The 12,780-nt window shown below is 36.6% G+C and overlaps 1 protein-coding gene across 1 annotated transcript in view; it reads right to left on the bottom strand.

The window, feature by feature from the left end:
• Positions 1 to 387: 387 nt before the first annotated feature.
• Positions 388 to 12,780, bottom strand: part of HNRNPLL (heterogeneous nuclear ribonucleoprotein L like) — a 34,240-nt gene continuing 21,847 nt past the window's right edge. The window contains exons 7-13 of the mRNA XM_065632296.1: positions 9,097 to 9,168; positions 7,232 to 7,449; positions 6,950 to 7,071; positions 6,342 to 6,543; positions 5,464 to 5,521; positions 5,248 to 5,346; positions 388 to 3,593 (exon numbers count right to left, since the gene is read on the bottom strand). Coding sequence (XP_065488368.1) covers positions 3,538 to 3,593; positions 5,248 to 5,346; positions 5,464 to 5,521; positions 6,342 to 6,543; positions 6,950 to 7,071; positions 7,232 to 7,449; positions 9,097 to 9,168 — 827 coding nt within the window. The 3' untranslated portion in view covers positions 388 to 3,537. The remainder of the gene's footprint in view (positions 3,594 to 5,247; positions 5,347 to 5,463; positions 5,522 to 6,341; positions 6,544 to 6,949; positions 7,072 to 7,231; positions 7,450 to 9,096; positions 9,169 to 12,780) is intronic.

Consider the following 12,780-nt stretch of genomic DNA (forward strand, 5'->3'; position numbering starts at 1 on the left):
TTCATAACTCTCTGCAGGAAGCTGAGCCCATAACTACTGTTTTATTTTCCCATGCCTTCTTGCACAGTATTTCTGGCCAAAGACATGCCAATGCAAACAAGATTATTTTTGAGATTATTACCATCTCTGTAATTGTCAGAGGGGAATAAACCAATAGACTGGGCAGACCTAAAAACCTGGAATGGCTACAAACGTGAGAATACAAGGTATTTTCAAAAGAGGACAAGACACAAAAAAACCCCAAAGATGTTTAAAACAAATGTGAGCATGTTCATGTTCCCAGACTTCGACACATTATTTAACAGAAGAAACTGAGTATCTCCTGCTAAGCCATCATAATATTCAAACAAGTTCAAGCACTGTTCACAAGAAAACACACAGCAGGAAAAGGAGCAAGTTGCATTTAATTACAACAAAGAGGGTTTCAGCCGGTTACAAGCCAGCTTGCCCCAAACATCATCCCTTACTAAAAGACAGACTTAGTGACACCACATTAAGTTGTATCATTCCTTTCATAAAGCAGGACACCCAAACACTTTCTGAATGGTTTCTTTTAAATCACTCTAGCAATACACTCTATCTTGCTGTAATGGTATAGAAGGTCAAAAAGCAACTATTCCCACTTCTTCCATGTAAGGAAAAATAAATATAAACAAGGATTAGAGTATCATGAGAGAAGATGAACAGATCCCCACCTCAATATATAATTTACCTCCAATGAACAGGGATCAATAAAAACCAAAACTTAAAAAACCCCAGAAACCAAAAAAATCACACACACACACAAACCCACCACAACAAAACAAAACACCACACAAAACACACAAAGTGGAAGAGACATGAAGATATTGCTGCTTACAAGCAGAGAATGTGCATAGCAATGTTCACTATTTTGCTTGTATGGCTTATGCAAAGGAGACAGAACAAACTGCACTGAGAGACCTTAATGGTTTAATTTAAATCTAGCAAGTATGGTAATAGCACTGTCAAATGATAAACTTCACTCCTCTTGGAGCAACTAACTCTGTACCTGCCCTACTGTTTGGGCTCTATTCTAAAGAGCAAGATTATAGGTGAACACAAACCTCATTTGTGGAAGAAGACCAACCTCATTCCTCCCTAAGGACAAGCATCCATCCTTGTAGGCCCAAGAGAAGACTTTATCTTCTTTTTACAGAAAAACACCAACAAGGAGTCTCTCTCATTCTCAACTTTTACATGAATAAGGTGATTATTTTACGGAGAAAGAAGCTTAAACAATTTTTCAGTCTCCTCTCTCTTCTTCCCCAAGTGGCACAGGCTACTCATTTTGTATCTGGGGACTTCCAGCTGGTATCAAGTCCTCAAGTCCTCTCAGATACACCTGGAACAAGTCTGTCCTCTGGTTGATCTGAGCAGCCACAGGAAAGATGCTTTTCACCTGAACACCTTAGGCACTGAATGTTGTGATCCACTGAGGACAACGAAACATTAAAGTGCTTTTTTTTTTTTTTTTTTGAACCTGAAGGCTTTAAGGGTCACTCATCCTACATCCCAAACTGAAACAAGTTTCCACAGAACATTCAAGTTGATGGACAAGGAATGAATGACTGTGAGAGACCTTTTGCCATTAAAACACTAGGCAGCACAGAAAATTTCACTAGTACTCAGCATTTCTGTTGGCAAGCAGCAAGATATGGCACATACCCTTCAACACTCAAGCTATCTGGAAGCAGTTTCTGGGGGAAAAACACTGAGGCTGAAAGAGAATACTATTTTTTAGGGGCAGTGCCCCTAAAATGCAAGTCAGTTTGCCACCTACCACACAGGAAGCTGGTATTATTCCAAACCCTACATGCAGAAAGAGCTGTCGAAGAGCAGCTGTCCTTCACTTCCCAGTTCAGACATTTTAGAAGCCAAAATTTGAATACCTGAAATACTCACTACCTGAAGCATGAACAAAATGGAGGCAGACAGGACAAAAATGAATCATTGTTGATGAGAAAACCTGAAGGACAGCTGATACGTTTTCCCTTGTATAATAAAGTGTGCTTGCCTTGAAATTAAGAATAGGGAAAATCCACTCTGTATTTAAAGACGTGCAACGCCCACAGCCTGTAAACGTACTGCAACATAATCTCTCAAGGACAAGCATACTGCACAAATAATTTTGCATAAAGGATGGATATGGATAAAATCCGTAAAGACAGAACAAAGAGCTTGTATGATAAGACATAAAATATCTGATAAAATAACTTATCTCTGATCACTAAGAGCAGAACTAAAAAGAAGCCCTAAAGACTTTGCTGCAAATTCCAAAAGGGGAACAAACATGGAGCCTCGGACAACAGCTCCCAGACTTGTCTGCTTGGATTCCCATTTCTGGGGGGTTTAGCCCAAGTAAGACACAACTCCAGAAAGGAGAACAGAGATTTCAAAGTACTGGGACAAATGAAACCATCTTCCCCAAAGTGAAAGATTTCTCACCTCATTAATTTCACGTCATGTAATTAGTTACATTGTCTGAATTCCATCTAGACTACCTTGGTTTGAGATGCTAGCCAAGTCTATTCATCCTATAAATTCTTTCATGGTCATAACAGGTGTATAAGATAAATCGGACAAAAGAAAATATCAAATTAACTGTCCAGGTATGAGAGAGTATGGTGGGGCTTGCTTTTTGGTTTAACTATTTTTACCACCTTGGTTTCTATTGCAATCAATCTTCTCACAAATCCAACTTCTACCATTTAATATGTCAAAACCACTACTTCAAAAAAAAAAAAGTCAAGAGGATATGTTAAACACCAAAATTTAAGTTTAAATTATGGAAAATGAGGATGAACACATTGATACAGGCTTGCAATTTTAATTTTTAAAAGGCCTCTATGGTGGGATTAGCTATAGATGGCATCATGCTAATGCAAATGGAAAATAGTCTTTTAAAAAAAACCCAAAACCACCTTAATAAGTATGAATTCACACCATACATGTGTACATACTTAATAATTTTCTATGTTAACTTTGAACTATAAATCAATAAGTCTACACTACTAAAAATTGCTATGTTCAATATCAACCTGATTAAAGCATTTTATAAATACAAGCTTTTTAGTATTGTAACATACTTCACTACTTAACATACTGAAAAACAAGTTCCACATTTAAAATTCTGATGCAATAGTTCTATCTGCCAATTAAGACTACAAATGGAAAAATACTTGCTAATCTTTAACATTATCGAAAATGCAAATATATGTCATTTTTGGAAGAAAACAATCTTGTTTATACTACTGGTGTTTCTTTAGACATTTGAAGATACTGCACTAACGAAATACAAACTTTGTAGTAAGCTTACAACATGTACTTCTCAGAGGCAAAAAGAAAATAACTGGTTTGTATTTATGAAGGAACATCCATTTATTATAAAACAAGATACCAGAATTAAGTTGAAACAAGGCAACATTAGAACAACCACTTTAGAGCTTTGTGAACGAAATGTAGTTTTTAAACTTGCAAATCAAGGTGAACGCAGCTCTTAACATGCTGTTCTCTTCTCTATAAATGGGATGAAGTAGAGAAGCAAAGCTTCAAGGTATAAGGGTTGGAGCCATCTGTCAGAAGACAAGATGTAACACAGTCAGGGTGTTTTACTGAGCATCCCTCTCCTGCTGACCAAGATCCCCCTGCATCATCTGCCAAGTTTACCAGTTCTGTAGATTTAATGTTTGCAACTCTCTGGCTACCCCTGCCCCCCACCAGTGGCCCACAGACACAAGATGACCTGGGAGTGTTATTGATAGTCCACCAGCACTTTTCAGACATAAAACTAAAGTGATGGATCTGGTCCTAGGGGAATGTAGATAGAATTCCAAATGTACTACATGCTATATACTTTACCATTTTTGCTGCCCCACTTCCTAGCTGAGCTATTTATAAAAGTAGTATTTAACAGGCAATTTCAAAGACAAAAGGCATAGATATTTAAGAAAATCAAGACTGCAGCATTTCTATCAGAGACAGTGGCACTGGACAGTATTTACAAGTGTTTGACTGAGAAAACAGCAAGATGTCCAGCACACCCTTCAGAAAGCAAAGCATAAACCACTCCCCGCTATTTGAAAAGGCTGCCAAGACGCACGGATGGCAGCACACGTTTGCCTCTCAGGTAATGGAAGATACATCTAGGTTCAGCCAACCTCAGCCAATATTATTATAGTATTTTTAAACAAGGACTGCTGGTTAAAACTTGCTATCTTTTCCTGCAATACATATATTTGACTAGACATTAGGGTTTGCCTTTTTCATGTTGAAAAGCATAAGTTCTTCTGCTGTTTTCACGTTTACAAACTGAAGTAAGTATGAAATTAGTGAACACTATGTTGTCACCAATATCTTAAAAATATTCTGCCCCTGAAGTAATCTCAGTCCATTATTGAGAAAGTGGGCAAAAGCAGTGGGGAAGGGAGGAGGGATGGGAAAGATTTAAACTATTAATGCTTGACAGAGAGACAAATTCATAATAGTTTGGAGAAGGTAGTTTCAAATAATATTAGACACTGGGCTGGATTCAAAGTTATATCTATGAACACCCAGAATAATTCCATTTAATCCAGTAAACTATCTTAATTGTCCAGTGCAGATCTGGCCCATTTGTACTTGTTTAGCAGGTGAACTCCCCACTCCATTCTTACTAGTTTGGACCTAAACTCAGCTTGGCCTCACAAGTTCTGATTTGAAAGAGAACCCACTACAGAAGGAGTTAATTCAGAGCAGTAAGAATCTTCTGCCCGGATATTGCAGATTTCTATGCAATTATTGTGAAAGATATAAAAAAGATTGAGTAAGCCACTATCTGTTAGGATTGGTTTTGATGACAGTAGATTTTAATGTTTTTCCTTCCTGCCTTCCTTTTACCCCAAACCAATTATTTTTTTCCATCCTTCCATAACTTCCTAGCTATAGAGCACATTTTGAGTTCTATAGGTTGACTCAAAAAACTAAGATGAGTGCCATTTAGATAAAAACTAATGGAAGCTAAACTAGAGATTAAATACTGTAATGTATATAGTATTTGTATATTATAATATATAAGGTACAGTATGTGTGTATATATATATAATATATAGCATATATAAACATAATAAGAACACAGTTTTTAGCTGCAGACTGAGATGCTGAAGCCTCATCTTTTACAAAGACATTATCAACATTAAAGAAAATAAGAAAAAAAATATTATAGCAGTTAGAGCAGTAAAACTGACTTACTTGGGACTCTTATCTGGTAGTGATTAAGTACCGTGAGAGCTTCCACTGCATCTGTCTTACATTCCCACTCCAAGAGACCAGACAGTGTTTTGGCAGAAGCTATCAAAATGAGAAATAAAAAAGGGAAGGAGGTGATCAGTAATGTCTCCTGACAGTGCATGTTCTTATCAAAGCTGGAATTCAAATAACTCCCCAAACAAGTCAAAGTTTACTTACGCTTTGGATCAAACACTTTGTATTTAATAAAGCTGAGAACTTCATGATCCTCACATAACTGTCACAAAAATAAAATAAGAGGTAAAACTCCAATAAAAATGCACATAAACACACTAGCAAAAATTCCAAGTTCCTGGAAGAGACACACAAAAAAGAAATTCTGACCCTTTAAGATAGCGTCCAAAAATTTATGGCAAATTATTATTTTAAAAATATGTTTAGATTGGTAACTCTTTAGATTACAATTCTATAGTACGCAAAACAAGGCTCCTATATCTGTGCTTTCCCATGAATACAATTTTATACGCGCAAAAATTGTTAGAGTACTGATATCACTACTACTTCGAACACCACATTTAAATAAAAACAAGTTCTTTTTGACATTGCCACTTCAATACAGTGGCTCAGAAGTTGTACATCCAAGCACACCACTCATGAACCAGAGTTAACTTTCAGACAAAGCCTGGGAAAAAAAAAAATATAACTCACTGAACTATCACCAGTTTTACCACTACCTCCACTTGAAAGGCTCAGCATTGTTCAGCACTCAACTGTGCAAGCGAATTGTAGTCAACTGTCCCTGTACTTGGCTCTGTGAGAGTCTTTTCCCCTTCCTCCAAAAAAACCTACATTAAGCTCCTCAACTTTATTTCCAAGACTTTGTTTCTCATGTATATTTTTGAAATGGAGAAAATAATGCCAGAATTGTGAAAATACACCAGCTTCTGTATAGAGAGGCTACAAACATTTTTTAAATCAGTTCTCTTTCCAGTCGCTATGCTGTGACTATCCCAGCTATTGCTTTTTAAACATAGCACAGTGTAAAGCTTGGATAGAGCCCCAAAGCACAGCATGTCACATTCATTTCAACTGCCTACCTTTACAAAAGTTTCTTCAGTTACACACAGGGGAACATTATAATAATGCAACACACAAGAAGGCGGTTGGATGATATTCTTAGATGCTTGGCCAGCACTGGTGAAGCGATTATTCTTACTCATTGCGAAATCCTTGTAACTACTTGTGCCATCCTCCAGTTCAAATATCTGGCTTGGAACTACTGAATGCTGCTTGGAAACGCTGGGATTTAAGGATACATATAGTTAAAGTTTCTTAAATATTTAAGACTTGCACACTTTTCACACAGATTATTGATCTAACCAGAAGAGAGCTGACATTTCCCTACAAAAACTTGAAACAGAAGGAGAACATAATGGGTTGGATTTGACACCTTCCTTAAAAAAAAAAAAGTAGAAAGGATGGATAAGACATATTATGGAATACAATTTATGAACAGCCAATGTATTGCCCATATACTTTATTAATATAAGCAAAAGAAGAATAAATAAAATCTTAACTAGTAATAAACCAATAATAGTTACAAATTGGAAATAACTCAAATAATGATAACAGTGGGATATTGACCATTTGCAGCCTCATTCCATCTGCCCACTAGTAGACTATTAATCTGATAAAACATATTTACCAGACATTAAGTCTCTTTCCAAATAACTTGACATTGTTGAGATGCGTGACAGCTCTTTCCACAGCATACTCATCACCCATTTCGACCAGTGCGGTGCCTGGTATAGTCTTCATAAATTTTACCTGAGATAGATAAGGGAAGAAATTACATTGCAACAAACATTCCCAACCAAGAGTTTTTTAAGTTGTTAGGAAATACTTTTAGACCATCTCAGCCAGGCTTTTTCCGAAACAACTGAAATGGCTATAGTAATTCCTAAGTTTCTAATAAATTATGCCTTACCTTTTCAATGTTTCCGTACAAGCAGAACAGGTTGAAGACCCTTGAACAGTTCATCTTTAGCTGATGCAACCCACTAACCATGACAACTGACCCAGAAGGATTTCCACCATGCATGTAAGAGGAGGATGCCTGGGGCAATGGATAAGCAACAAGTTCTGGAGTGTCCCGAGATCCCATTCGGTAGCGGCTCGGCAAGGGCAACAAAGGACCATGTGACCCTAAGGAGATGAAAGACGATGCTTTCATATTGTAAACAAGTTTCACTACTTAATCATGCATTAAAGCCCACATACACAACACGTCTTTAAAGGAGGAGGAGAGAAAAACGTTACAGCAGTTTCCATTAATTCTTTCTCTAATTTAAAAAAATAAAAGAGAGACCTTTTCTATTCCCTTTAATATTCCAAGTCTCTTCTTACATTACCAGACAAGAAGGAAGGAGCTGTTTCATGGTATTGTTTTTATACACAAGTGAAAAAAGTTATTTCAGTAATTATCTTACTGATGGCTTGAATTACAGGTTACATTCCTTCAAAAATACCAGTTTTCTTAAAAGTAATATCTTGCCTGCACCATACAAAATATTTGAACACAAATGTATCAGAAGAAATACTTAAAATAAACCTTCAGTAATTTTGCCATGTCTACTTATAGAGCTACTTGACATCAAGAAAGAATATTACAAAGTATGGAAAACAAACCAAAAGAAGTGAACTTTTAGCTGGGAGAGGAGATGACACAGCTCTTCTACAGAGACAAAAGATTAAGTCAGAAGGCTGCCTTTCTACAAATGGCTCACTTGGAAGAAACAGGAATACTTAAAATCCTGCATTAATGCAAGATGAAGCTGTCCTGCTGTCCATTACAGGGAAAGTGAAAGTTTAATTGAAATAAACTTTTTTTTTTTTTTAAATGAAGAGGCATTACTAGTATGTAATACTTCTGTTCATAGAAAACATCACTATTACAGACCAAGGAGGGGAGAAATTCACATAAACCAAGTATAAAAGGAACCTTCTGTCCTTTTTCCCCTAGCAAAAAACAGTAGTGAGAGGGATGCAGTGGTATAGGAGGAGACAGCCATGTGACTTAAGGTAGCAAGGTATATCAGAAGAATGAAAAAAGAACATCAGCGAATACAAGGTGGAACCTGGAAATTCTGAAGATGTGAAGAACCTTTGGAAAGAGTAGGTTAAAGGTCAACCTAAAATATCATCAATACATTTGCAAAGAAAGAGGCCAGACAAATCACATTGCCATTTGACAGTTAAGAGAGTCATATCTAACTGGGGACATCAGTCTCTCAGCCCTGAGGTCTTGGTCCAACACATGGAAGCGACAGCAGATGGTCATTTATGGACAGTGCCAGTAACAACCTCAGCACTCTATAGCAGTAATCTATAACAACATTCTTACACAGTCACATATCTATAGCTTTTCAGAATTAGCTAAATTAGAAGAAACACAAAGCCCACAATTCACAGCTTTGCCTGCAAGAACATCAAAGAGCTCTGTGTTGCATCAAACCATTGATCAAGCTATACTGCCATTTTCTAGAAGAAAACTGCTTTCCCAGTACAGAGACCATTTTTCACCCACTGCTAGGATGATGGCAACTGAAAGGGAACATTCCTCCACAGAATACATTTGCAGGGCTGGGTGCTCTCCCTGAAAGGTAGAGGTACAGCAACAAACAGAGACAGATTTCAGTGAATCACCAGCATTTTCAGATGTGGACTGATAGCACTGCACGTACAGCACAATGTGAACTACTCGTAGGGGTCCCCAGTTAAGCATTGATTGAATATTTACAATTCCACGTAACACAAAGAAATCGTAATGACCTGTCATTCTATGTTACTTACCATAACCATCATGTCTAAAAGATGATGGGTGCTCTCCCAAAATAGCTTGCCTCTGGCGGCCCTTCCCTCTGTCTAACATGTGGGAAGGGAAAGAAAAGAGTTTAGTATGGACAAGTATGCGCCTGATTTCTCCAGTTAAGACACAAAGCTTCTAGTTAAGAAGCTAAAAAAGTAATTTGAGTATTTGTTAATTTTATAAACGATTTCTCATTCATTATACTTCTAAAACCACAAGCTGTAGCCCTGGGACACCAAAATTAAAAGACTGCCATCTATATGACAAATTGCACTTAAGTTGATTCGGGGCAGTGGCCAATGAGGAGATGCAGACATTTAAGATTTATGGAAATACCCAATAGTTTTCCTAAACAGACACCACACATTAGTATAGATAACACCATACAGCAGGATTTACCTATGTGTCTCTTAAAACAAATTTGAAATGCAGTACTTTTGAAAGACAGTACCTGAATCATAATATTAGCTTCAACAGCAACACATTTTCAAAGTGGGCTTCTTTCAAGAAGTTTCAGCATAAGCCAACAACAACCTGTATTACATGGTTTCATAATCAGTAAACAGAGAGCATTACATATGTGTACATATATATTTACAGAACACCTACTGATTTATGGGCGTGCTGAAAGGATTGTACATTATTGCATTATCAGCAGCACATAACAGTTCAATTGAAGTAAAACATCACTGAATAATGCACTTAATCAACGGTCAATCCTTTAAGAAAACCCAGTTTTCTAGGCTATAAAGTTAAGCAAGGGGTCTACATTACTGAACGGAAGCAGCGCATCGCAGCCAAAGCTGTATTGTCTGATCAGATCTGTGCTGCATGACAAAGAAAATCTAAACTTCCAAATTTGTTTGTGGTAAGCAGCAATTGATTTCTTACAATTAAAACAACCACATTCAAAAGACAGGGCAAGACATTTAGCAGTTTATAAAAGTTTCCAGTAAATTTAAGTATGACTGCTGAAAACAGAAACTCCAGCCTGATGCAGCTGGAGGTATTTCCCCTGAAAAACAGGAGCTATTAGCATTACGCAACACAACAGTAGGAGATGAAAACACATGTGCCCTTTCTGCTCAGGATTTTGAGGACAGATTCCAAATCAGACATTTACTTTGGCAATAAAGCCTGAAGAGACAGTAGTGCTGAATGCCTTCAAATATATAGGAGAAATATTATTTTTGTCAAGTTTTGTTTTTCCATTGCCTTTTCAGGCTAACAGCCCTGCTTCTTGGCTCTAGAAAGCAAATGGGCAGTCATATGAAGTATTTCGAGCATTTAAACTGTATGCAGTAATCATCTTTCAGAAAAATCAACATTATAATTCCAGTCTGTGAAGCTAAACCCTTTGAAACTGCACACAATAATATAGTAAAGGACTATATTCTTCAAATAAAGAATTCTGGGAGAACAGTTTGACAAATGTTTCCTCCTCGTGATGGTGTAGTCCACTGCTCTCTCCTTGCCTCATACTTGTTCCTTACTTGGACAAAACCCCTTAGTTGTGGAGTACAAATACCTGTGCAAACAGGCATTGAAACATGAGAACTGATCTATGTTAAAAATAATTCTGAAAGGAAACGTTCTTTATAATCTAGTTTAAGTTTGGAGTTTGTTGGGTTTTTGGTGTTGTTTTTAAATCAGGTCCTTAAGTCACTGTGTATGCTGCTATTACCACCGAAGGAAATGCCCCAAACTACAGTTTGACCTTTCTGGCTGAAAGCATGTAGAATACTAAGTCAGGTGGATTTTTTTTTTCATTTCAATCTAATGCAATATGGGTTCATAGCAGCAGACGCTTGCTAGGAAACATATTTAAATGGAGAAATACTATGGGGAAGTCTATAATTTGTTACCATAAAAAACTAAAAACAGTTATTTGAAAAAAAAAATCATTAGCAAAATGAATTTCCTTCTTAAGATTTGAGGGGGAAAGGGTGAAGGAAATTCTGAAAGCATGTATTAGTATGCCTGTCCTGAAAATTAAATTCCTTTGGGTTAAGATCTTGTTTGCTGCAGTCACACCCCTACTGTTCAGGTCACAGTAAGTTCAAAAGGCAAACAACGCTGCTGCAAGAGTAAGCTGAAACACAAGTATGAAAACTCTCTCTCTCAAAAAAAGAAAAATCCTGGATTACTTTATGGGCAAAATTGCTCTAGATGCCTACTTTCTCAAGTACATTTCCGTGTTCATTCAAGAATTTATATTCCCATTTGCTAGGTAAGTAGATGTGGGCCACAGTAAACGAAAAATTGTCCTGTATACTATATAACATATATATATCTATAACACAAGGCTAATTATTTTCTTCTCATGTGTAGTAGAGTGATGTATAGAAAATAGAGACCAGCTGTCAATGTAACAAAAGGAAAACGAAAGAGTAGAATGAGAGTTCTTGAGAAAGAGCAAGCTGTACCTATCCTAAGTTTTTCATTTTCCACTGTTTTCTCTAGCTTGAGGAACATTTAGTTCATACATACAGTCATATCTGCAGACCAATTACATCATGTAATTAGATGCACAATGTTACAAGTCAGCCACCAAACACTGCAATGATCAAAAGATATGAGGATCAAATTAATCCTTCACATTTTTCAAATTCAAACTTTCAGATTTTTTTCTTGCCCTTGAGTTTCTTCAAAATCTTTTTTTTTTTTAACTGAGGAATTTGAGAAAAAAAATTGAATCCCAATACAAAGTCACAATCTGCAAGCAGCAACCAATACTGTAGCTCCCTTGTTAACTTTTTACAAGAACTTGATTTTGAAAATTCAAGCCCTAAGTTTTCAGTTGTACAACAGTTTTTACAAGCCCAGGGTCTCTACAGAATTACTTTGAAAGTGCATATCTGAGACGGTCAAATTCCTGGTTCTCATATAGTCTTTGATAAGTAGATACTCTATCTTGGACACATTGTCTTCACTTCTCTAACTTAACATTGCATACATTATTGTACATAAATTACTGAACACTGCACTCAATAATTACAATTTTTTTTTAAATAAACACTTTACAGGAGTTAAGCTACACAGCAGTTTGTCTTTACATATGTAGTCATAGTTTCAACTCACTTGAGTTAAACTCTGGTTATTTTTACATCTGAGTACTTAAGAGACAGTATGCCTGTAGCAATTATGAATCTCCCTATTTTAATAGTCAAATATAACTGAGGGGACCTATCTGATATTGCACTGCTCAGTTTCAACTATCTAAAGATAAGGATTAAATTTCCCTACTACTAGACAATATTTACACTGTTAAGACTGAATCCAACTCTCACATACAGGTAGTAATAAAAAGATTACAACATCAATGGTATCAACAAGAGAGGCTCTTAATTTTGGACGTTCTCAATTTTTCAGTTGTAATTTTAAGGGAAATAAGACCAGTATACATACAAACTTGAACAGAATGGGTACAGTCTATCACGTGATTCATTTCACACAAATCTGAAGTACTGAACGTGTCCTCCTTTAAAAACTTGTGGTGGTGGTGCATGCAGTATGCAGACAAGGTGAATTGCAAGTCTGAGTTTTTTCAGTTTGGTTTTTTTTTTTTTTCTGTTGGTTTGTTTTGTTTTGGTTTTTTTTTGTTTTGGGTTTGGTTTTTTTTTGGCTGATGCCGATGTGGTGCATGATGAAGTGTAGAGTCAGCCTGC

The sequence above is a fragment of the Caloenas nicobarica genome, chromosome 3, assembly GCF_036013445.1.
Source record: "Caloenas nicobarica isolate bCalNic1 chromosome 3, bCalNic1.hap1, whole genome shotgun sequence".
NCBI classification, from domain to species: Eukaryota; Metazoa; Chordata; class Aves; order Columbiformes; family Columbidae; genus Caloenas; species Caloenas nicobarica.